Source organism: Cnephaeus nilssonii, assembly GCF_951640355.1.
Source record: "Cnephaeus nilssonii genome assembly, chromosome: 6".
Classification (NCBI taxonomy): domain Eukaryota; kingdom Metazoa; phylum Chordata; class Mammalia; order Chiroptera; family Vespertilionidae; genus Cnephaeus; species Cnephaeus nilssonii.
The window spans coordinates 19,273,349-19,300,586 of record NC_137077.1 but is presented as its reverse complement, the minus strand read 5'-3'; the positions used below and the strand labels follow the sequence as shown (position 1 = coordinate 19,300,586).

General features: G+C 43.1%; 1 protein-coding gene across 1 annotated transcript; it reads left to right on the top strand.

Moving 5' to 3' along the window:
• Positions 1 to 20,732: 20,732 nt before the first annotated feature.
• On the top strand, positions 20,733 to 21,152 carry LOC307102048 (small ribosomal subunit protein eS24-like; the record flags this gene model as incomplete). The annotated part of the gene is made up of 1 exon (XM_079775509.1): positions 20,733 to 21,152. One exon carries the CDS (start codon positions 20,733 to 20,735, stop codon positions 21,150 to 21,152), a length of 420 nt encoding a protein of 139 aa, XP_079631635.1.
• Between the last annotated feature and the right edge of the window lie 6,086 nt (positions 21,153 to 27,238).

The following is a 27,238-nucleotide window of genomic DNA, read 5'->3' as shown; positions in this document are numbered from 1 at the left end:
AGAAAGCAGGTATGAGAACAATCAATTGTCAAAAGGCATCTCTATATATAAAAGGCTAACATGCAAAGTGTCCCTTTGGGAGTTTGACCAGGAGACTGGGAGTTTGATCGCTCGCTATGACATGCGCTGACCACCAGGGGGCAGCGTGGAATGAAGGAAGTCCCCAGCCGGCCGGCAGCCGGAAGGCCCCGATCGGCCCTGATCACCAGCCAGACCTAGGGACCCTACCCGTGCATGAATTTTGTGCACCAGGACTCTAGTTACTAAGTAAGTCTCCCCTTAAAAGTTCAACCCACACTGGGTCTCATCTTCTCAGACCCAAGGACTTTATAAAAGACCCACATGTCAAACCCCAAGAACAGGAAGATCATAGCTGTGGGTGACTACCCATTCTGGGAATCTTGACCAAATAACACGTGATTTTCTTCATTTACTCCACGGGGCACTGGGACAGTGGGAGGGGTAGGGGAGGAGTGTGATAAAGATAGAGAAAAGGTCCCCCCACCACCTCCCTGGCCAAGGTAGTATCGATGGGAAGGACCTGGTTACCATTTACTAACTGGGTGCTCAGGTGCACATGTTGTCCAACCCCTAGAGGGCATAATGGGGATCCCTAAGATAGAAGATAGGTTTTTTTCTATGTTGTTTTCCCAGACCAAGTACAGTGCCTGGTGTGAAATAGGGACTCAAGGACTATTTTATGAACAAATTTACTCATGCTGATGGGCTGAAAGTGATGGAATAATCCTGCCCCATTTAATTATGTGAGACTATGATATAATGGCTCCCCAGAGATTCCCACTGATGGAGAAAAAAAGACCCCATTGGGACTAATTTAGTGGACTTCATACTCAACTGGTGTTCCCATCACCACCATCAACACTTTCAAAGGTAATAAAAACACCAGGGCTTCTAGTGACCAGAAAACTCATGGAGGTGGGAATGTCCCAGTCAGCACATCAGGTAGATTGTGAGGAGAGGCTGAGACCTGTCCTGAGCTCCTCGGCCAAGAACAGACTCAGGCTTGAGAGAGGTTGGGGAAGAGTCCAGAGCTTCCCTGACCCAAAATGGAAACACACCTTCCATTTATTTTCCTTCCTGAAGGGCCTGTCAGAAACTACAGACACCTGGGGAAGGGGCAGGGGCTGTGCGTGGCACATCATAGCTGCTCCCCCAGCGGAACTCACCCTCCCACGGCTGTGTATGTGTAGGTGGGCATGTGGGCTCAAAGATTGTTTTAGAACTTGAATACCAAACTGTTTTCCTGGGTAAAAGGCACCAAGGAGGGAGTTGAGTTTGGGCTGGGGACAATGGGTGGGGAAGCTTTGAGGCAGTCATCAGCATCTGCCCTCCCATCATTTTGGTATCTCAGACTCCAGTTATACCTCCTCTGAAAAGCATTGCACTCCGGAGAACAAGATTAACCCTGACCTCACACTATTGCCAAAGCCCCTCAGAATGGCCAGAGAAGCATCTCTTTCCACTTAGTGTAATAAGCCCTCTATGGCTTGTAAAGTGATCTGAGGGACTATAGCATAATGGAATGGAAGACTTTTCATCAGGATTTCAGCAATGTGAGGGCGGAGCTAAGCCAGGTGTGAGAACTGAATGTAGAGTATCTGCTTGCACAGCCCACAGAACACACCACACACTCACACACACATGCACACGCACTCACATGCTCTCACTCACATGTCTGAGTGAAGTGTGTTTGTGTGAGAGAGTGAGTGCCTGGGAGAGATACATAAGAAGGAAATCTCCCAATTCACCTTCAACTACCTTTGGCCTGCAGTCTTCTCTCTCCAACCGATCACTAGTCATTCTTCTGGCATCTCCTTCGATTTCCTGACCGGGAATCGAACCATGACCTCCTGGTTCATAGGTGGACACTCAACCATTGAGTCATGCCAGCTGGGCTGTTTCTTTTTTTAAGTCATTGTTTCTTAACCTTCAATTCCCAGAGTTTTTTCCCACCTATAACTGGCTGTGGCCAGGGCCAAGCTTTTTCCTTTTTAATTATACATTTTAAAAATTATACTTATACTTGTATTACAATAGTAACAATTATTATAGAAAAATGAAATACTAGACCAAAAAAATTTTACTACCATATTTCTAAAGGAACTGCTCTTACTAATACCAACCTTCCAGACATTTTCTATGTCTAGGTTTTCCTATGCAATGATACATAGATAATATAGACATACATGTATTTGTAAATATAGATATCAATGTAGATATATAGTATATACATACACATATTTTTTAATTTTTTTTAAATAAGATTACATCCTTATAAGTATGCCTTTTATATATTTGAAGAAAATCTTTTCAGGCCCACAACATTTGTCCACAACAATTATACTAAATGGCTGAAGAATATGGAACACGAACATAGTTAACCACTTTTTTATTTGTTGAACATTTTGGATATATTCAATTCTACACAATAAATTTAATTAAAACCAAATTTTTATCTATCCATTAATGACACACTTTTAGCAGTGAATTTGCACTCAATAATGTAGAATGTGTAATTATAAGTACACATGTCTTTTTTCTTTTTGATGAGACTCTAACAAAAATAAAATGTGCTGGAATTCCCCTTTTGTAGGGCCCAAACTTGCATTAGTCCTACAAACAGCAAATCCTTTCATCGTGTTTTTTAATGTTCACTGTTAGAAAACAAATTTTGATCAACTGTGCTAGAAGAAAAGCTGAGTTATCTTTCCTTCCTCTCACAGAAAATGGTTTCACAAAGTGGTTGCCAAATGAAGAGGTGATTGAGAAAATGTAGAGAAAAAATGCACTTTGTCAAGAAGTTAATGAAAATATTATAAATTTCCTGGATTTTAGGATGTGTGTTATAGACATCAGCTTTTTAAAACTTTATTATGATTTCTTTTCTTGTTCTAATTAAATATGCTTTTCTACTTAACTTTATCTGTATCACTTTTGCATTATTTTCTAAAATTGTGTAAGTTTATGCCTATCGAAGCCTCGATGCCCTCTGGTTAACCCCCACATTTCCCTAGTTCAGAGCGGGGCAAAGAGGAGTTTCCTCAGTTAATGTTTTTTGATCAGGACTGACAGCATCAGACTTGGATGGGGCAGAGGCAGACCCACCAGAAGGTACAGAGACTAAAGAAACAGTCTTGTGTCCCCTTAATAGTCAAGGTCCTATGATTCCTTTACAAAAACATCTGCTTGCCCTTTTCCTGAGTTTCCACTTTTCCCATCTCCCCCCAATAACACCACTTTCACCATTGTTTTCCCTACTTATTTCTTCTCTCTTTCCCCCCTTCAAGTCACCCTCCCTCTCCCTCCCTCCCTCCCTCTCCCTTTTCCTGTTTCATCTTTGCCTCATGCTCTCATTTTCCTTCCAAATCTGGAATGGAGATCTTCATGAAAAGTTGGCAAACACAGTGGGTGAGAAAATGAAGGCCTCCTGGCTGAGCTGGCACCCACTTCTGATTCCCCTCTAGCCCGGGCAGGCATTGCAGAATATAAGGTCAAAATCACTCTTACAGGGAGTGAAAACTACCAGTCTGTCAGCCTGTCTCCTCCCTCTGGCCTGAGGGGTCTGGTAGAGGCAGAGATGGAATCTGTGCTCAGAAGACCTCCAGAGTGGGGACCAGCAGTCCTGCAGAGCCCTGTAGTGCCTGAGTGGTGCCCTGTCGCCTGCCTTTCCCAATCCTCTCCTCCCTCACCAGTCCTCAGGAATTGGTGTGTGTCCGGGGCCTCCTGGAGGCCAGTGGGCTACATGGAGAATTTGGCAACTGGTAAATCTGTCTTTGAGGATCTCAGGGGCAGCAGTATGGGTGCTGTCCACATGGCCAGCCTCCCACCACCACGGGCTTCCGGGATGCTTGCTCAGCCCACACCCAGGGGTGACAGCCAACCCCAGCCCTCCACCAGTGCAGACTTTGCACCCATTCTGGAAGAGGGCAAGAAGGGGGAGGCGGACCAGAGGAAAATAGGGAGAAGGAAGTCTTGCAAAAATCCTACCTTCTCCACAAACTTATCCTGCCCCTAGAGCCCTTGGCCTCGCTCCTTCCTCTAGGCTTCCAGGACATTCATCAGCATGTGTGTAGCATGTGTAGCATGTACATCCTTGTTACCCTATGAATGCAGTTTGTCTCTGCTACGCAAAGCCACTCTAAGTAAAGGATGCATTATGATGCATTATTTATTGCTGTGACCCCATACCTAGCAGTGGCCGGTGAGTAAGAACCATTTGCCAACTGGGTCATTACTTGGGCCAATATTAAGATTACAACTCCATGCTATGCCTGAAAAGACCTTATTTTGCCTGGAGTGCTATATTCTCTTTTGCCTGGAGTATTTGATATCCCCACAGAGGAGGGAATCCTAATTACTTCCGTCATCATATTACATGATGACTTATGGGGACAGCAATAAAGGGGAGTTTGGGGTTATCTAGTGTACAGAAAATCACATAGCTATCTCTCAGATTCAAGAACTTTGTTAATCACCCTCTGTGACCCTGTGTCCCTTTCCAGGAGGTTCCCCACCAGCAATTTGTGAGAAACCCTACCAGCCAACGATAAAATCAACATTAAAACATTTCCACAGGAACCACTGTCCACACTTTTTTAAATGTGCAAGGAATATTCTGTCTGTCTTCTGCATCGGGGAAGCCTACCCCAGAGAAGGAAAAACAGCAAAGCAAAGGGCCCACGCTCCCTCAGAGGCAGCACCCTCTCGTGCAGTGATTCCAAAGTGGGATGCATGGAGAGGCATTAATTTTGCAGGAAGGTTGCTCCCATTTCGATTCCCCTTCTTCCCTTCACGGAGACTGGTCCCATAAGGCACTGGGACCTCCTTAACTCTTCTCAAACACTGAGCTCCCACGTTAACCCCAAATAACTAGAGTGACAGCCCTCAACAGATCACAATATTTATCTAGTTTCATAACACAGGTCTCAGTGAATACATTTGCCCTTTGGTCTCTAATATTTAAAGCAAGTAATGTGGCTTTTCTTTTTCATTGGCATTTGTGATATAATTTCCTTTTAAAGTAACTACATTTAAGTAAAATATTGGGTCTGGCTGTTAAAAGGAAAGGATTAAGTAATAGCACAGGTGTTCGCAGCTATGCCAAAAATGATGACCATTGAATGCTCAAAACCACAGGTTGGGAACCACTGAAATTGGGAAAAGGAGAAAGAAATTAGACAAGTCAAGTTCTCATCTTTGTCCTGACACTTTCCAGTGTGTGGCCTCGGACAAGCCACTGTGCCTCTTTCCATGACTGTTTCCTCATATGTAACATGAGGAGAGTTGGTAAGCCAAAGGCTTTTAAAGCATATTCCAATTCTGAAATTCCAGGATGCTTTATTATTGTGTGTAGGGGGAGGTGAATGGGGGGAATAAAAGAGCATGGAAAAAAATATAGTAAAAAGAGGTGGAATTCTTCTGCCTTTTGTCTTTGAAGATAGCAAAGGGGAGCTCTCTTTGATTTCACTATGAACTGAGAACCAAAAGTAATGCCCATCTGTTAGCAATTCCATCTGTAATCCTCCCTGGCCCACCCACTGGCCCTCAGAGGCAGGGCAAGCAGCAATCCTTCCCCCACCCCACTTCCTCGGAGATGGCAGCCACTTAGTTCTGAAGACGAACAGCCAGAAAGGGAAATGGAGAGTCCGTGCCCTGTCTGCCTGGTCGGAAGGCCCCTCACTAATCTCCCCATCCTGAAACCCGAGGCTCTGGGAATGGCCTGTTCATGAATGGCCTGGGCCTGGCCTAATAGACAGAGAACTCCTTGGGGAATCCTATCAGCCCCCGCTCATCTCCCCATTGTGACAGGTGAAATGAGAAGCTTGGGCACAGAGCAGTCAGTCCCCTTTCCAGAAGCCTGGTTGGAGCTGGGGATGGATCAGGGAAGCAAGGCAAACCCCCTGTGTTAGCCTCAGAGGCCTTTTTGAAAAGAGAAAGAATTTGATCTTGAATAGATTTGTCTAACAGTGCTTGAAACGGATTGAACAAAACGTCTGGATCTGAAGAGCTCAGAGGTGGGCCAAGCTCTCACGTGGCTCTGGGCAAATCAAGACAGGGAAACAGAGTCCAGACACCTGAGACGAGGCAGGAACGGGCACCTGCTGGCTCAGAGCCTGAGGATGCTCCTCAGACAACACCAGGCATGTTTATATGTGCAATGCTTTTAAAGAGAGAGGCTTGAAATAAAGAGCCTGGGAGAGTTATGTAAGAAGGAAATCTCCCAATTCACCTTCAACTAGCTTTGGCCTGCAGACTTCTCTCTCCAACCGATCACTAGTCATTCTTCTGGCATCTCCTTGGAATTTCTACCTGCAGACTCTAAATTGGAATTTTTAATTATTTCTGTTCACCCTTTGTATCAGGGCAGCCAACTGAAATGCCCATGGAGAGTGCACTGTGTGTGTATGATGAGGAATGGTGGGAGCTGGTGAGGAGGATCCAGACCCATCTCCAGGTGGTGGCTGAGGCTCACTCCCCCTGCCAGCTGGCAGGGAGGCCAGCTCAGAGTCCCTAATTATTTGGGTTCTACCCTCAATTCCAATGTGTTGTGGGTGCACATGTGGTGTTTCCCCCACACCACCAATAACTAATTCTCTGACACCAGCTGGGTTTCCTACAATTCAGCTTGATTCCAACACTATAGAGAGATAGTATCAGATCCCACAGGTTGGGGGCTGTCTCACAAGACTGCCCTGGCCCCAACTTCAGATGCCAATCCCAAATCCACGTTGTTACCTGTGCTTCTGACCAACTGGCTACAAATCAGAGGTCCCACAACCCCCTCTCCTTGGGCTTGATTAATGTGCTAGCACAGCTCACAGAAACATTTTACTTAGTAGATCGCTAGTTTGTTGTAAAAAGCATATAACCCAGGCCCTAGCCAGTTTGGTTCAGTGGTTAGAGTGCCGACCTGGGGAAGAAGGGTCTCGGGTTTGATTCCTGTCAAGAGCATGTCCTTTGGTTGCAGGCTTAATCCCTGGCCCAGATCAGAGTGCGTGCAGGAGTCAAACTATCAATGTGTCTCTCTCACATCAATGTTTCTCTCCGTCTCACCCCCTCCCTTCCACTCTCTCTAAAAATCAATGGGAAAATATCTTTAGGTAAGGATTAACACACACACACACACACACACACAATCAATCAATCAATCAATCAATAAGCAAAGTATATATTTCACCAAGTAGGGAATTCATTGAGCCTGGCTGGGGTCCAGAGTTAATCCAATGAATAAATGGCAAATGCAGTTTGCATGCCTGCTAGGTTTCAGGGCTGGCATAGAATGGGCAGCTTCTCAGTTCAAAGAAAAGGAAAAAAAACTTCCTCAGTTATAATATGCTTAAGCCAGTCTGATAACATCAGCTGGCAAAAGGCTCCTGGAACAGAGAGTTGCTTTGACTAAACAATATTTTGTTGTGTTAAATGCAAATGAACCAGAACCGTGTGTGGCCAGTCTCCTGCCTTGGGGTTCAGTGGGGATGGAATAGAGGTTGTTGGGGTGAAGAAGGGCATTGACAGAAAACATTTGATATTCTACCTAAAAAAAAAAAAAAAAAAAAAAGTAGCAGCTGTTGCTCCCAACCTACTTTCTCCAATCCTAACATTGTCCTGAGGTTTCCCTGGTCCTAATCTGATTAATGAAATAAATCCAGATTTTCCAAGTGTTCACTAGTAGATCTGAAGCCAATTAATGACAGGCTAGGGATGCTGGTGGTTTAACCACCTAATCCTCTGTTTGCCTGTTTCCATGCAGGCAGAAACAAGGTTTGGGGCTCTCTGTTAATGGAGGCAAGGTGGAGCCTGGATAATGCAAATTCCTGTGTAATCTCACCTATATTTGGAAAATGTATTAAGGAATTACTCCAAAAGCTACTTACTCTCTTGCCTTGCACTTATGGTTTTATGTATTTGCCTTCTGGAAGCGTGGTCTGGATGTGTGTGGGGTGTGAGTCATTGAAGTAGGGAGATGGGAACAGCAAGAGAAGGAAGATAGGGAGGAACTTATAACTTAACTGGCTTTGTTTGTATTTTTGTGTTTTAAGAGGAGGAGGAGCTGGAGAGTTGAATGGAACCCTGGGAGGAGGCCTGGACAGCTCATCCCTCAAGAAGAAGGATTGCACATTAGTCATTAAAGAATCCACTTAATTAAAAAGCAGTATTTGATGAATTCTTCTTTTTACTAGTACAAGTCCCTCTTAGGTCCCCTGTACATGTCTTATGCACCACCTCAGCTTTTCAGTGAAGTGCTTACTGGAGAGCCTGGGTGTGGTAAGCACTATAGACATGTTTGTTGTTGGTGGTGTTGCTATTGTTATTGACATTTTTTTTAGAATCTCAACATATCTGTATTGAGCAACCTGCTCTTTACCAGGCATTATTATTAATTTAACTTCCTCATGATGTATTGCGGTCTGTTCCCTACATGCACACCTTCTCCCCAGCAGTCCTCACATACACAAGCGAAGGCTCAGAGGATCTATAAGGAAGTGTAGCAGAGGGGTTTGTGTGGGTAAAGAGATAGAATCCCACTGGCTGGCCAGACTAGGCTGGCCACCAAGAACCATGAAATCTGCCTTGCCAACCCCCATCTCCTTTTTCCATATACTTTTCCCCATCAGACTCTTGTAACTGTGCCCTCGTCCAACACAACCCTTTAGAGAACATCTATACTTAATGTTTATACTTAATGTAAATTCAACTTTCCCAGGGGTAATCTATAATAATAAAAGTGTAAAATGCTAATTAGACCGGACATCCTTCCAGACAACCTTCCGAATGAATCCGGGGCTGCGAGGAAAGCCCGGGTCCTGGGAGCCAGAGGGAAGCCGGTGCCGGCAGCCAGGGGAAGGAAGGCCTACTCTTGCACGAATTTTGTGCATCGGGCCTCTAGTTTAACTATAAGCCTTAGTTTTAATTATGTTGGCAAGTCTATATCCCTCTTTGAAAGGAAAGTTAGGCTCTAGTTAAGGCATGGAAAGTATTATTTCAGGAATAAGTCTTCCCTCGATCTGTGAAATCACACCGCTGAGCCCATGTCTGAGGCCAGCTCTGCTTCCACCTGCCCCACCAATCCTTCTGGGCCACCCAGCAGCAGCTGCACCCTTTGGGGAAGGGAATTCAATCCCTGAGTCCCCACTGCAAGTAGCCCCAGCACTTCTCTTGGTCTGTGCCTCAGATGCCTTCTCCCAGCTGCAGATGAATCTCCAGAGCTCCACATTCATAGATGCCCAATGCCATCCCCTAACTCCTCTGCATGCCAACTAGAGCCTGGCCAGGAGACACTCCAGCCATCCTGGAAAAGGGCACACAGTATGTTTCCCTTCCCTGGTGAATACCTGAATCTTCCCCTTGGCTATCCATCTTTATTCTTGTGAGGCACCGGTTCCAAATTCTTGCTGGGCAATAGCTTTCAAAGAGCTGCTTCATTTGGCAGACACTTTGTCTCTGCCCTTTGTGTAGTTAATGATGTGTGCAAAACCCACATTCATCACAAAAGACAGGCAACCTCACACGGAGTCACTTCCTTTCTCTGGGACTCGTCTGGACTCTCCCTGCCTCAGTGACCCCTCACAGAAGGAAATGTAATACCAACTGAATTTTTATCCAGCACCTTTTATCCGTAAGGCTCAAATTCACCAGCTCTCTTCTACACATACAACCTTCACAGTCAAAAGGTAAAGATAATTTTTCAACCGTTTACTCCCCTTTCCTTGTTCTTTTCTGACAAATGTTCACTGACCCTGGTGACTCCTTTGAGGGTCTCACCTTTGTCTTCTGGCATCTGGTCCTGTCTGGATGCTTTTCCCCTTCCCGGAGCTTGTCCTTGTCACCCAAAACCCACTATTCTTGAGTTAGAATGTCTAATTTGGCTCCGAAAGTGCCTCTTATTTCCTCCCAGTGACAGCAACAATTTTAGCTGAGGAGAAAATGCAGATCTGGGTTCTAAAACCTGGATGTATTGACCCTTAAAATTTTTATCTGGCCTTGGGACCTAAAGGGGTGGAATATATTAGACTTGAAATATATTAAGAATAGAGACTATGTATTATCTATCTCTTTATTCCCATAGCACAAGGTAAGGGCCTGGCACATAGTATGTGCACAAAAGTGACGGACAATAAATGAATGATGCTCCTACTTTAGATGCTGTGCTCTTAAGTGTGGATATGATATATGAGTGTGGTCTACCAAGAACCAATATCAATAAGGACTGTTAAAGTCTTATCACTTTTTAGAACATTTAAAACAATGGTTGTCAGTTCTCAAGAACGGGTTAGAAATTCTAACTTCATACTATGTTGATTTTGGAGTGACATGTTGGCATACCTGGAGCTTTAAGAATTAAATTATTAGCAAAATGAATGGCTATTAATCCCAAGGCTAAGGAAACCAAAAAATGGTCTAGAAACATAGGGATAGAGATTTGAAGAAACACAAGGCCATCAGGATGATTTAGGCTGATCCCGGCGAGGCGGTCTAGAAAACCATTGCAACTAGAAAGCTGAAATGTAATGAGAAAAGACTGTATTGACCAAACGGTGGTGGACAGCTATTCAGAGAGAGCAAGAATGTGGAACTGGTCATTGAATGCTACCCAAGAGAGAAACTGGTCAGAATAAAGATTCCAGATTGATATGCAGACAACTGATTTTCAACAAAGGTGCAAATTCAGTGGAGAAAGGAAAGTCTTTTCAACAAGTAGTGCTAGAACAGTTAGTTATCTATAGCAAAATAAAATTTAAAAATCAACTTCAATTTGTACTTTATATTGTATATAAAAATTAACTCAAATTGTATCAAAGACATGAGTATAAAACTTAAAACTATAAAACATCTAGAAAAAAAAAACTTTGTGACCTTCAGTTAGGCAGATTTCTTAGATATGACAGCAAAAGCATGATTCATAAAATAACAAATTGCTCAATTAAACTTTATCAAAGTTAAGAATTCATGCTCTTCAAAAGACTTTAAGAAAATGCATATACAAGCTATAGAATGGGAGAAAATAGTTGTAAATCACATATCTTATAAATACTTGAATCCAGACTATTATAAAGTATTCTCAAAACTCAATAATAAGAAAATAAACAATCTGAATAGTAAAATGGGGAAAACAGTTATCTACATTTCAAATTTATCTGTGATGTTTAGTTGTTGTCATGTTTACTGTTTTAAAGCAAATGCCTTAATTCAATCATTATTTCTAAACTTGGATATTTTCTTATATAACCAAATGCTATTATCAAATCTTAAAAAAATATCAATAATTTTTGGTATCATCTAAAATATGCAGTTCATATTAAATGTCCACAATTGTCTCAAAAATATGTTTTACACTAAGTTTATATAACTCAGGATTCAAACAAGGGCCACACATGTTTTGTTTTAATGTGTCTTAAATTGCTTTAAATCAAGAGCAGGGTCTCCTTCTCCCCACCCCCACCCTTTTTCCATTGTTAAAGAAACTGGATCAGTTGACCCTCAGATTATCCCACAGTCTAGCTTTACCTCTTTGCTTTCTCCTGGTGTCATTTAACTTATTTCTTCCTCTCCTATATTCCCCATACAAGGAAGTTTGTGCTAGAGATTTGGTTAAATTCAAGTTCAACATTTTTGGCAAGAGCACTTCCTAGGTTATGGTAAATACTTCCATTGAATCATATCAGGAGATACACCATGTTTTAATGATGGTAAAATTGATAAAAATTACAAAGATGGTAGCAGTTTAATCCCTCCACTGAAAAGGTTCCCCATTAACCTTTCTTTTTTATCTCCAACATTTCATTTGATAATTTCACCCATTGATGATCATTGCCTGGATTAGGGATATGATTGAAAATTGCAAAATGGAGATTTTTTTAATTCCATCATTTCTTTCACTTTAGTAGAATGAATTATTCTCTTAAAAATATATCATCTACTAGGACTATTTAGTTATCCTGAAATGGAGTTCACACAGGAATCACACTAAATTAATTTCCTTTGACTACCAGTTTTCAGAATTAAGAGTTGCTTTTCTTCCTTTAAAAAAAAAAAACAAAAAAACACCTGAAAGAAAAATATGAGGGTAGTTTCTGGAGAAGTCTTTTGTTTTTGTTCTGTGTGTGTGTGTTTTATTTTCACTCCTACTCAGCAGATTGCATGAGGAGAAGCCTGCTGTTGTGCTTCACATACAACTGTGCACAGGAGCAGTGCAATGCTGGACTGATACAGCTGCCTTGCATGGCCCGCAGACAAGCCTGAGAGTTAAACGTCAGTATGCTGCGGGGAGGGGGGCGGGGGGGGGGGGGGGCGGGAGGGGGAGGCAGTTCTAGATGGCAACCTAAGAGGCTCCTGAGCTCACCTCCTAGCACCAAATCTGCAGATCTGCAGGTACACGTGGAACAACTGGCTGGTGACACCTACACTCCTTCGAATTGGGCAAGCAAGAGAAATGCCAAATGCAAACAGGTAGCACAGGCTAGCCCACCTCTCACCATCTCCCCACAAACCCCCACCTCTTACTGACCTCCACCCACGGCGCACAGCCTGGAGGAAACTCAAACTCAGGAGCTGCTCCTTGAGGAACAAACGATTTGAACCCCACATCCAGCACCACCAACTTTTAAAACCTGCCCCTGAGGGACAAGCCCCCAAAACATGTAACTTTGAAAACCAAGAAGACCCACCGGCTGGAGCAAATTTAGCACCGCGCGCAATGACTCACCCCGCCCGCGGAGCGTGGAGCCTGGGCTCTGTGTGGTTGAGGCCCCTATTGCGGCCTGCAGGGCGGCCACCTGGTCCGACACATCTGCACCTGCTGGATGGATGCTGCCTGGGATGGAGACGGCGGGTGCAATCTTCACACGCTCTTTCCCGGGCACCACGCTTTGTTGTTTTTTAAGTCTGTTTTCTGTCCCTCCAGGATACCAGTTTCTCCTGGGTGGGAGCTTAGACATGTGTCTGCTGCCACCAGCGGCACCTCTCCACGGCCTGGCTCTGGTGGCCAGTGGGGCTTTCTCTTGCGGGTCCCTCAGGACTGCAACCAAGGGAGAAAGGGCTCTTAAGGGGCCACCACCTCCAGGGCACAGCCAGAGGCAACAGACCCAGGAGCTCAGTCTTTCTGGGAGAGGCCTGTTAGCTTCGGCTCATGGCTGCAGCCTGAGGGCCAGGCTTCCAATTAAACACATCTGGGGTCTGACTAATCCTTTGCAGAGGCCTCAGAGCATGCGCCGGCTGTCCTCGCGAGACACAATCTCACCATCTCCCCACAAACCCCCACCTGCTACTGACCCCCATGCACCGCACACAGTCTGCAGGAAACTCAAACTCGGAGGTGCGCTAACCCACCCCCCCACACACACACACACACACACAGGAGCTGCAGAGTGCTAATACCTCCCTGAAAGAGCTTTTTACCCATGCCTGGTACACTTGTCTCTTTGGCTGCCCCCACGGGATACCCCTTGATTGCCTGTCTCGGTGGCCAAAGGACTTTGTTCCTGGGTCCCACAGAACGGTAACTATTGGAGAGTTAGCTCTTGGCAGGCTTACCACCGCCAGGACACAGACAACCCAATGAGACACGCCCCCCCCACCCCCTCGGGCTTTCTGTCAGAGACCTATTTGCTTGTCCCTAGAGCTTGAGCCTGAAGCAGGCTTCTGGTTTGGCACACATTAGAGGCCTACAGCGTTCAAATTATATTACAAAGCCATAGAGATCAAAACAGTATGGGGTTGGCATAAAACACACACAGATCAATGGAATAAAATAGAGCGCCCAGAAATAATTATAATCTGTGTATATGTGTTATTATATATATGCTAAATGTTTTTACATATATGCTAAATGTTATATAAATATACTAGGGGCCCAGTGCACTAATTCATGCACCTTGAAAGGAACTGTGGACCTCGAGGCTGTGGTGGACACAGGGCAGGACTTAGACCATCATCTGTGCCCCTGCCCAGCACCTCCCGCCCGGGCCTCCGCCCCCCTGTCTGCCAGCAGCTCCACTCCTGCCGCCACAGCTCCCATGTGCTGACAGTGCTAGACCCGCTCACACCCGCTGACGGCATGGAGTGATTGGGGCTGGCACCAGCAGCGGGTGAGAGCGAGGCCAGTGCCATCAGCAGGTACAAGTGGCGGCTGTTGCCCTGATTGCCCCTCAAGAGCAGGGGGAGGTGGAGAAGCCCTGAGGGGTGATCAGGGCTGGCAGCCGCCGCTCACACCCACTGATGGCACCGAGCGATTGGGACTGGCACCAGGCACCAGCAGCAGGTGCGAGCGCCCAGCGGGACTGCGGCACGCAGAAGCAAAGAATTTTCAGTAACCACCAGAGGTTTACCCCGATGACAGCTACCAGCGTCCGGCCATGGTCTGGTGCCCCTGCTCACCTGCTCTACCATCCAGCCACGGCCAATGTCTGCCATGTTCCACACTCTGCTGCCTGCTGGTGACACCCACCATGTTCCGCACCCATCCCCTGGTGGTCAGCACACATCATAGCAAACGGTTGTTCGGTTGTTCCACAGTTCGGTTTATTTGCATATTAGGGTTTTATATATATACTAGAGGCCTGATGCATGAAGATTCGTGTAAGAATGGGCCTTTCTTCCCCTGGCTGCTGGCACCGCCTTCGCTCCGGCCAGAGCCGCCTTTCCGCCTTCCCATGCTGCACAGAGGCCTAGAGCAGCTGGGGCAGTACGGAACGCCTGCATCATCGCCATGACAATGACGCAAGCGTCCCGCCCCACCCTCGGCTGCTCGGTGCCTGTGTATGTAAATTAACCCGCCATCTTTGTTGGGTTAATTTGCATGCTCACTCCTGACTGGCTGGTGGGCGTCTTGAAGGTATGGTCAATTTGCATCTTTCTCTTTTATTAGTGTAGATAGATATGGTGGTATATTTTTTTAAATATTGCTAATTGTTAAAATTTTATAAAGCTGGGTGGTAAATATTCAAGTGTTTATGCAATTCTCTAAACCTTCCTAAAGTTTGAACTATTTTATGTTGAAATGTTTAACTGAACAGGAGAAATACCTATTTTTGTCAAGTTCAAAATATACTTGAAGTGTTTATTGGCATTAAAATAGAAGCTTGACCTAAGCTTTGGGAGTAGAAGTATATGTAATTTTAGAGGCCTGATAAAATTTGTTTAAACAATAGAAAGGAAGGAAAGAAGAAATAAGCTAAAAAATATAAACCAGTCGAGTGAGGAGGCACATAGCAAAAACAGCTGCTCAAGGACCAGTGGGGCAGTGAGAGTGGGGAGTGATGGGACCCACACTACACAGCCCCAGGGAGTCTCACTGTGGTCCAACTGCATGGCTCAGATCAGGAGAAAATGTCAGTAAACCAAGCAAGCAAACAAAAACAGCAAAACTAAAACTAAATGCTTTTTGAAAGAGGCCAGACTTAAGAGGGGAAAGGTGCCACAGCAGGCAGCTCCCAGGTAAGGTCACGAGAGGCCCAGCAACCTCAGATGCCCTGGCAGCTGGCAGAGTGCCGCACAGGGAGGGGAGAAGGGAAATGGTATTTTGGCACAAGCCTAGGAGAAGCATTGGCAGAAGTTGTACGCCCCTAAGAATTGCATTCAGGCATTTCTATTTAGGCACCGGAGAAGGCAATGAGCACATAAACACACATGAACTTAGTTAAGCAGAACTGTGTTCTGATGAAACTCGAGGAAAGGCAAGGAGTCTAACAGGCAAAGAGCTGGGTTCCAGGAGTCAGGAAAGCCCGTGTTTGAATCTGGAGCCCACACCTTCCAGTTGGGTCACCCTAAACCTGCTACTTAACCACTCGGTTTCCTCTTTAACAAAATGGGGTAAAAACATTTATACCTCTTTCAAGGGCTGTTGTAAGGATTAAATGAGATGGTTGTGCCATTTGTCACAGGTTTTGAACAAAAAGTTTTCTGCTCTTGCTACTATCGTTATTATCTGTCTTATCTAAATGTCCAAATCAGTTGATACAAATGCCTTACTATGTTAGAAAAGCAACTCAGGTGGGATAAACCATCATTCTGGTTATATCATGTTAGATACTCTAAAATAATTTTCAGCCCAGCCAGTGTGGCTCAGTGGTTAAATGTCAACCTATGAACATGGTTTGATTCCTGGTCAGGGCACATGCCTGGGTTGAGGGCTTAATCCCCAGTGGGGAGTGTGCAGGAGGCAGCCGATCAATGATTCTCTCTCATCATTGATGTTTCTATCTCCCCCCCCCCCCGGCCTGCCACCACCCCGCTTCCTCTCTGAAATCAATAAAAATATATATTAAAAAATAAAATAAATTTCACTGCAAGACTATCTGTAAAAATGAGAAAGTCTCCTTATGTATCTGTTTATTTTATATACAAACCTAGATTCATGGTAAACTCAGGACTAAGAATATTTTTGTGAAAGAGAAAGGGACAGAGGGAGGCTGAGAGGGAAGGACCTGTGGTCAAGTGACTGTACCTCTCTGGGCCCAAGTTTCCTCATCTGCAGAAATCCACAGACATAGGTCCATGTTAAATAAATGTTATTTCCACAGCATTTTACTCTGTGCATCTTTGTGCATACCTGGCAGAATAACGCCCACCAGCATGTATCATACTGGACTGCACCACCCACTAAATATGCCACTTAATAATCCAGCAAAGAGGGAATTTGGGCAGCAATTACGTATGTACGTATGTGTCTGTACATCCCAAACACGTTCTGCTGTATCCTCTAGGCCTGGATCAAATGGAAGGTGATATTTCAAAGAGAGCACAAAACCAGTTGAAAGCTCTGAAAGTTATTATGAATGTGAGCCAGCCCAGGAGGCTTCCCCGGAAAGGTGCCTGCTCCCTCACTGTTCTCCATGGCCTCTGTTTATAACTCTGTTCCCGGGCCTCTTCTCTTTCACTTCCTCTGAATTCTCCCTGCTCCACCTTTCTCAGCTTAATGGAATTTGCTGTAATGATGCAGCTGTCACCCATTAGTTTACACTCCATGGTGATGGTAGCTGCTCACAGGACTCTTTGGGTGTTGCAATCAGAGCCCATCTCTTGGCAGCTTACTTGTCAGAGGGTCTTTTTGCTTCTCTCTTCCCCTTTGATTTTCACCCTGCAGAGATGCAAGTCAACGGATGCTAGAAATGCTTATCTACGACCAGGATACCCTCTATCTACTGTGAGGGAAAGGGTCTGGCACACCACTCACGGCAGCGATTACGTGCCCAAGGTGAGACCACCCTCATTCTTAGTTTTCCCTTCACAAATGAAGAATGTCAGAGAGATGCCAAATGATTAAGCAAAGCCTAAACTTCAAGAGGCTACACACAAAACACAATGGGCCTTTGGACACGGATCCTTGGTGGCCTCCACATGAATGAAGGGGCCATGAGCCTTGCCCTGTGGGGCCGGGACATACACAGACAGCGCAGCCCCAGGAATACTCCTGTGGAAATGTGTAATCCAGAGCAGATTCATCTGGCACAAACCAGATATAGAAATGGCATGAGAATGCAGATTTTGGATTGGGGTGGTGGTGGAGAGGAACCAACATTTTGACATAGCAATTGAAAAACAAACTTCTGAAGACTTTGCTGGTTGGTGGGTCAAATCTGGATGCCAACTGGGCATCTTTCAACAATGAGGGGACACATTGCATGGTCCTGGGCAACTGCTTCCTCAAATGAGCCCATAAAAGGAAAAGCTGAGATGAAGTGGTTGAATCTGATGGATTCGTGTGCCAGATAGGAGCCCAATTTGCAGAACAGGGACTCTATTTCACTAGGAGTCCTCAGAAGGAATTCACGCATTCCATCAATAAACTTTTAGTGCCTGCCTGTGACAAACAGGTCCTAGCGATACAAAGACAGAGGGTCTTGCTCTCAAGGATCTCTGAGTTATAGGTAGACAATATCCTAAGCAAATAAGTTCAAAACAAGTTCCTGGAAAGGGTGGTTCATTAAGAGGAGTTAGGAGAAGAAAAACTGGTGTCATGAGGGCTAAACTAGAGACACACAGAGAATGACTTCTCACCAAGAGGACTGAATACTTTATAAATGAAATTAAACATTCCTGCTTAGGATGTTTGGGATCAGAATAACCTCAGAAGTGTGGGCTTTGTGGATGCCTTTACTTCATTTCATGTAGTCTGAAAAGCAGAAAGGACATACCATTCACACCTCTGGTTTCAGCAAAACAAGATGGATTGTGGCACAGTATCCAAAAGGTCAAAGACCGGAAAGGTTACTTCACATAGATGTAAAATGAAATTTTTCACCAAGTATATACAGGAAGAAGAGTTTAAGAAATATCTAAAAATTCCACACAAAATCCAAGATAATTTACATAATAAGATCTAAGCAATTTTTGAAGTTTAGAGTGAAGGCCATGTTACCACATCTCCACCACAAAGACACATAGGCACACATGCATGCAGACACATCAATGCAGCATTTCAGAATAAGGTAGGTTTCAGCCATGGTGCAGTGAAATGAGCATGGGCTTTTGAGCCAGGTAGACCTGAATTCAGATATGACTCCATCATGCAGTAATGGTGTAGCTTGGGCAAACTATTTAACCTCTGAGTTTTCATTTCCTTGTTGTATTAATGTTGGGGAGCACAAGAGACTTGGTTAGAAAGTTCTAAGGAGGACATTAGAAAGTTCTAAGGAGGCGACCTCATGGAAGGTCGCTTACCCTATTTTTTGGAATTCTGACTTCGGGGAGACTTAGGGGAGTGTCGAAGATGGCGCCTCTAATTATTCCTTGACCTTTCCAAACAAACCTGTGTATATGCAGACCCCCGGGTGTTTACTGGAATCCTTATGCTTAATCTCAATGCCCTAGCCTAGAGGACAATGTAAGCACATGTGCCCTCTCAAGATTACTCACTCTACTGATTGTATCTAAAGATAAAAATTCCAATAAAGGCCTAATGAGGCAGGCAATAGAGGCTGCTCTGGTCGCTAGAGCCGGGGACCCCTTAGCCCTCTCTTGCACAGTCAAACTGTGTCTGAGTAATCTGTTCATCCATCATTCAGGGGCTGCTGGGCAGCCCTGGCATATTGAGAATAATAATACCTACTCCATGGTATTGTTATACATTTTAATAATGATATTACTCATCATCTATTGAGTACTAACTCTGAACCAGGCAATGAGCAAGGCAATTTATCAATATTATTTCATTTAGTTTATAAAACAACACTGCAATGTTGCTATTATTATCTCCATTTTAGACATGGCAAAAGCGAACCTCAGAGAAGCTAAGTAGCTGGACTGTCCACACGCAATTAAAGATGGTTGTAGGCAAATTCCAAGACTGCACTATGATCTCCTGCAAGGAGTCCCAGGAAGTATATGAAGAACAGAAGTCATCCAATAAATGGGATTTCCACATTCCACACACTTCTTTTCCTTGTTTCTCCCCTTGTTTTCCACCTTACTAACATTGGATTTCTCTCCATCTCTCTCAATGTGTGGGTCTCTAAATGTGTGTGTTTCTAGTTCCTTTATCTGGACCTATGTAAATCTTGGGCATATGTTCATTTCTCTATTTGTATGAAAGGGTGTGTGTGTGTGTGTGTGTGTGTGTGTGTGTGTGTCTGAGTTTCTATTTAAATCTTAGCCTAACTATATCTGTATCTGTTTCTCCATCTCTTTGTCTATATCTGTATCAAAGGCCCAGTTTTTGTCTTTTTCCTCTGCCACCTCCCCCACCATCTTCTCTTCTATTTCTCCCTCTCCCTTCCACTCCCATATACTTCTCTCCAAACTGGGTACAGTATAAGACAGTTATAATTAAATTTTTTGCTGGATTATAAAAATTATAATTTAACAGAGAGATGAAAAGGGGATTTTCTTTTTTTTTTTATTCTTTGTGGGTTTTGTTTGGTTTTTTTGTGTGTGTTTTTTTGTTTGTTTGTTTTTGTAGTTCATGTGTCCTTAATTGTTGCCCACCCCTTGGAAATAAGCAGCTACAGTTTTAAAAATTGAAAGCTTGCCCTGGCCAGGTAGCTCACTTGGTTAGAGCGTTGCCCCTTTACACCCAGATTGTGGGTTCAATCTTCAGTAAGGGCACATGCAAGAATCAACCAATGAATGTATAAATAAGTGAAACAATAAATCTCTCTCTCTCTTTCTCTCTCTCTCAAAATCAATTAATAAAGAAATAAATTGAAAGCTCTTTTACCTCTGGTGAAGTGTAAGCCAAAGGATGGATTAATTAAGCTGTTGTTTATGGTTTTGGAGCCACTGACCCAGTAAGCAGTTGTTCCATTCCTGGATACTCTAGTAGGAAACAATTTACTTGAGGTTTTTCATGTGAACCCTTGTATATATATGCCCCTTCTTGGAAAAAGAACATACTTCAGTTTTCCTTGCTTTTGAAGAAGAAAAACATCCTCCAGTCCTGCTTGTTTACATAGCCTTACTAAGGGAGGTACAGATATGCTTGATTCCATAGAAAAACAAAAAGTGAAAATTATTTCCCCCACAACGCTTAAAAACCCATATTTACAAACAAAGAAACCTAATAGAGTCTGCCATGGGAGGAAAAAAAAATCTCCTCAGCCTGCTGCAAGAGCATGTGGTGTGTGGCCAGTGAAGAACGTTTAGACAACAGGAAGCATTCCATTGCCAGAAAAAGTCCAAAGATAAATCATCCACATTCCAACCTTACCTGGTGCCTTCCTGGAATGAGAGGCCTGGGGCTCTTTTCCTCCCTGGCTGCTTGAAGGTCAGCTATCATCATGAACGACACAGTAACTATCCAGACCAGGAAGTTCATGACCAACAGACTACTTCTGTGGAAACAAATCATCATTGACATCCTTGACCCTGGGAAGACAGCAGTACCTCAGACAGAAATTCAGGAAAAACTAACCAAAATGTCTAAGACCACACCAGATGTTATCTTTGTGTTTGGATTCAGAACCCATTTTGGTGGTGGCATGACAACTGGCTTTGGCAGGATTTATGATTCCTTGGGTTATGCAAAGAAAAATGAACCCACACATAGACTTGCAAGCCATGACCTGTATGAGGAGAAGAAGACCTCAAGGAAACAGGGGAAGGAATGCAAGAACAGAATGAAGAAAGTCAGGGGGACTGCAAAGGCCAAAGTTGGTGCTGGCAAAAGTGAGCTGAAGATGGGACAGCAGAAGGAGTAAAGATTCTCCAGTGACTTTATCTGTGGTGACTGCAGAGGTTTCATGAGAGGAGTAATAAACTAAAAACTTAAAAGAGATAGAGAGAAAGAGAGGGGGGCGGGGCGCGGGGGCTGGAGGATAAGGAAAGAAGAAAACTTTTCATTGGTCCTGAACAAGTGGAAAACTCACTGTGTAAGAAAGGCTTTTTGTGGTTTGGCAGAGGAAGGACAGAGTGAGGGTGGGATGTGAGGGTTTACATACTGGGTTCCTGTAAAGGAAAAGGTTAGACTATGTGGATAGAGAAGGTCAATGCTCAAACTATATTTTGTTTGTGATGTGTTCTGTGTTATGCCATAACAGTACCTTGCCACAGCCTAAGGAAAAAAAGCATCTATACTAGTCATTTTTTATATCAGTATTTTCTAGAAACCCCTAATCTGGAAGTTGCCATCTAGTGTACATGAAAAAAAATCATAGACTTTCAGACCTTATCAGAGAGCAAACTTATTCTTCTATGAGAAACTCTAATTTCTTCTGCAACATTTGCACCTATTAAAGTTCTAACTTTGACAAATGAATTCCTAAAATCCATACAGTCCAAATATATATTGCATTTGCCTGACTTCCCAGTAGGAAACATTTTTCACTGGACACCTTTGTGATTTGTCTTTAGTGCACCCCGGATGGTTCGTAAATGATCATCAGGTCACTCCCTTTCCCAAATTCACTCTCTATCTCCCTCCAAACCCTCCTGGATTCTGCCCTGGCTCCCAGGCCTCCATATTCTCCCACTTTTGACAATCAGGTCAATGTTTACTTGGAAGCTGAGGTCTACCATATGTCCCATTATATCTGGTTTCTCACAGTCTACCAAAGGTGATTCAGCAAGCACATTGCAAGTGTTCTCAGGCCTCTGCACCGGAATCCCATTCAATGGGGAGGTGAGACACATAAAGAACACCTACAGGCTCTCCGACACCTCTTCACCCATGGTAGCTTCATTTCCCTCCCATCCTGGCCAGGCCAGTGAGAACATCAGAGCTGGAGAGGATCTAGGGAGCTCCGCCATCTCTCTGCTACTCTTTATCTCACTGGTGACCCCAAGCACCAAGCCTTGGACTTGATTCAGTTCCAAATGTATTTTAGAAGCCCTCTGAGTTGTTTTACATTTGTTATAATTCTTAGCTCCTCAAAGCTTTGACAAGAGTTCATTCTGGAACAAATTATAGAGATGACAGGAGAGAGCCTTTTTTTTCCCCCTTAAATATTAGATTTACTTCAGACTAAAGACTAGGAAAAGTTAGGGGACTCAAAATAAACAGGGAGCTCCAACTTAATGATTTCATATCCCCAGTCCTCTGGATCCCTGGAAAAGAAATTCTCTTGCACCTCTAGCCATTGTCAAGAGTCTCCTAGCAGGTGTGTACTAGATTTATTGGGGTGAACACTCTGTAAGTTATATAAATGTCTAATCACTATGTTGTATACCTGAACCTAATATAATATTATATATCAACTATAATTGAAAATAATTTTTTTAAAGAATCTCCTTGTCTGTGTCCTCCTGACTCGACTCCCATCTGTTCCCTTGACCCTGTGTCACTATTAGATTGCAAGGCACCCAGGACCAGAGGCCCCATCTAGTCTTCATATTCTGAGTACAAAGTCCCATGCAGATGGACACTGTCATACTGAGCAACAAAACAGTGCTCTTGGCTGCCAATTCACCGATTATTGAATAAAGCCAGTAATATCTTTAAAATTTTCCCAGTTGACTTTTATTTTTTAACAGAGTTAAGAAGTAAGTGAAGCCAATAACTAATTAGCTGTTAGATCAATGCTAAGTACTTTGTTTGTGTTTACAGGACAGAAAAGTGAACAAGTAATGGAAAATTCTGCCTTCTCTTTCGCCTACCTTCAATCATTTTCCCCTACCCTAGGAATGCTCTGGTCCACCAACTCAGAGCTACTTAATGCCTTACTTAAGGAAGGTTCTCTGTAGCAGTCAAACATGAATAGCAAGCAGCCTACAGGGTCCTGGCAATTTCCAAAGAGAGTTACTTGAAGCTCCTCTGAAAGACTCTCTGTGAATGGTCCTACAGTTGTGTGTAAGGCATTTCAATGCCATCAAAGGTCACATCAATAGACCAGGAGCACACCATTCCCTTGAAGAGCTCAAACACAGAGATTTTGCATGAACAGGGGAGATAGGAGAGAGTGGTGGAGAGGGAACTGGTTAGCACCCAGTTTTCAGTGAGAAAAAATAAAAATCTTAATCATCACCATCATCATCGTCATTACCAGCAGCTTCAACAGTAACAAATTCACAGACTGAAAACCTTTACAAAGCTTGATGCACAATTAAATCAGTGGAATCATTTTTAAATGCATCTGCTTGCTTCAGATAACATTATATGGGAAGTAAAAGGAATCAGCCAAAGATTTTAAATGTATTTAGCTGGGCCATTTCCAATAATCTTCAAACAAGTTTTCTAAGTTTGAATGAAGTAAACAAAATGACCATACACTTTATAAAAATGTGAATCTCTGTAGCATATTTTGAATCCATTTAATAAGATTAAAAACATACCTTTACTGTTTCCAATGATTTTACTCATTTGTTATTGTATAATGTCTTATAATATATGCGGTCAATCATTAGCTCTGATCTAAAGCCCAGTACTTGGTCAGGAATGTAATCTCCTAAATTACAACATAGTTCTAAGGAAAAATAGAAACATGCTTTACATTAGTGCATTTTATTACAAGAGTTCCCAGAATGCCATGTGTAAAGAGTGGAGTGTTCATACAATAAAAAACATCCCTGATACTTAGATTGGGAAATGATTAAGTGACTTTTGAAGTTAAAAGGTGATTTTTCAAGATTATAAAATACTCATTAGGTTATTCTGCTAGCACTGAGTTTTATATAGGTTGTTGACTGACTGATCAACTCCCTGATATTCATTCATTCACTAAGAAAATATTTTTTGAGCATAAATTATGTTTCAAATAGGAGTTGGGGATATAGCTGAATGACACTGTCATTACTTTCAAGAAGATAAAATCTGTTTAGAAAGATAGCCCAATCATGGTAACAAGCAAAGGGAGTCTGCATACTACATAGACTTAGAGCTTGGAAAAACGATAGTTCAGATGTAGACCTAGAAGAATTGGGACATAGACCAGAGAAATATGCAGGAACATGAAGATTGTGGCCAGGAATTAACCTAAAATTTGATATCTTTAGAATGGCAGCACTTGAGCATAGTTTCAAAAGTTGGAGCAGAAAACCAGCAGCACACCATCCCCTTAAACAGCTCAAAGGCAACAGCTTTGCATGAACCGGGAAGGCAAGAAGAGAGTGGCTGGGAGGGAACTAACTGGTTAGCAAGAAAAAATGTTTAGGTGCATAGTATATTTTTCCTAAGAAAATAGTAAATTTACTTTCCTTCCAAAATTGAATTTCTTAATGAATCAAACTTTATTTTACTCATGTATCATCATATCCACTCCCTACTCACGTGTGTACATAAAAATGATCCTCACTGCCTTAAATGAGCAATGAAGAAAGGGATTGTGGAGACATGGCTGGCTGGTTGGTTTAGGCACTGAAGAACACGCCCAACCTGTAACCCAATAGAGGAGAAAGGGAAAATTAAAACAGGGTTCCTTATCTATCTTCTAAAAGTGCCAAAATATTTCCCTAATGGAAAGTTAAGGGTCATTAAGAACATTGAGAGCAATGCCAAACACCCTTGAAAGCCCAGATGCCTAAAATGAACCTATGAGAGATGAGGTGTGGGACCAGGAAAGCAATGAAGAAATAGCAAAATTTCCTCCCCTGTTAAGACCTTCTCTTTCCCATCAAAACCTAATCTCTTGCCAAAACCGGTTTGGCTCAGTGGATAGAGTGTCAGCTTTCAGACTGAAAGGTCCCAGGTTCGACTCCAGTCAAGGGCATGTACCTTGGTTGTGGGCACATCCCCAGTAGGGGGTGTGCAAGAGGCAGCTGATCGATGTTTCTAACTCTCTATCCTTCTCTCTTCCTCTCTGTAAGAGGCAGCTGATCGATGTTTCTAACTCTCTATCCTTCTCTCTTCCTCTCTGTAAAAAATCAATAAAATATATTTTTTTTAAAAAAGATGTTTCTAACTCTCTAGCTCTCTCCCTTCCTCTCTGTAAAAAATCAATAAAATATATTTTTTTTAAAAAAACCCACCTATGGATAAGGACAGCGGGGGGAGGGGGGAGGTAAGGGCAGAGGGGGAGTGGGAACCGGGTGGTGGGGAGATATGGGGGGGGGGGGGGGGGGGAGGAGAAACAATTGTAATCTGAACAATAAAGATTTATAATAGTACTTAAAAAATATTTTAAAAAATATTTAAAAAAAAACAACAACCTAATCTCTTGAAATGTTCTGCTATGATCACAGATAATTTTTACTTTGTTTTTTCTCATTAATTTTTATTGTTGAAAGTATTACAGATGTCTGCTTTTTCCCCTCCATTGACCCCCTCCACCCCACTCCTACCCCTCCCCAGGCCTTTATGGCTCTATTGTCTGTGTCCATGGGATATTTGGTTAATCTCTTCCTACCCCACCCCCCTTCCCTCTGAAATACTTCAGTCTGTTGCATGATCCCAAATATTTAAATTACAAAGTTTTCTGTGCCAGGAGTATTTGCAATTTAAGCTTCAAACTTACAGTAGAGAAAGATGCTCTGTCCCTTTTAATCCATATAACTGATTATTATATAGGTCTCCTTTCTCTTTCCTGCCAGGATTCTTAAGGGAGATTCCAACTGGTCTGTGTAGGCCAGTGGTTCTCCCTAATGGCTGCTCAGTAGACTCATCTGGGAAGCTTGGTGATGCTGTTCCTGTCCCCCAAATAGTCTGACCATTGCTCTAGGCTATGGTTTGAGTATGTTTTAAAATATCTCTGGGTGACTGTAATGTGTATTCAGATTTGAGAATGAGTGGTCTAAGTCGGTGTGCACAGAATATTGCCCAGTGCATATAGTGCTGATTGCTGCTATCAGCTGTCTTGTGCCCACAAGGAAACTCAGTCTTACATGAAACTGACACAACAGAGTCTACAATAGTTACTGCTACTGCTACTGCTACTGCTCTGCCAGGAGTAGAAAAAAACCTAGGTCCTTGAAATCATTATTGACACTACCTCTGGACTTCCTGGAGTTTCTCTTTCTTATTTGCTTTCCTTCTTCCTCTTCTTCTTCTTCTCCTCCTCTTTCTTCTTCTTCTTCCTCTTCTTCTTCTTCTTCTTCTTCTTCTTCTTCTTCTTCTTCTTCTTCTTCTTCTTCTTCTTCTTCTTCTTCTTCTTCCTCTTCTTCTTCTTCAAACAGTAGTATTCTGTCACTTGTAACCAAGAGCATCTAAGTTGGTCAATATAGGATACGGTATACCATAGTGACAAACTTCAACATCTCAGGGGCTAAACATACCTAAAGTTTATTTCTCACTCCAAATCCAGTGCAGGTTAAATAATTTGCCTCTATTTGACTATGCCCACTGGACACAGCCCCTTCAAGACAGAAGTATGTGATGGAAATATATGTGATTTTATGTGTCAACTTAGCTAGGCTATGTTGCTCAGTTGTTTGGTCAAACACTAGATGTTGCCATGAAGGTATTTTATAGATGTGCTCAATATTTACAATCAGTTGAGTTTAAGTAACGCAGATTACCCTCAATAATGTGGGCATAATCCAATCAGTGGAAGACCTTAGAGCAAAAAGTAAGGTTTCCTGGAGGAGAAATTCTGCCTCCGGACTATAACATAGAAATCCTGCCTGAATGAGTGTTCTGAATTGGTTCTGGGATCTTTCCAGTTTATTATTTAATCTGATGTGATTTTAAAGGCACCAATGACTATTTCCAGTAGTAAAGAAGGCACTGATAGACCATGGCATGATGTTACAATAAAAATAGGCAAAATATCACCACTGGATACTCCTAATCAAATACTGACACAAAGCAAGGTTCTCGGTGATCATATATTCAATACATTAGAACATTTTAGTCAAACAACAAGTCTATGAGGTGGGTTGGTTACTACTAATTGTGCTGGGCAATATGGGGAAAGAA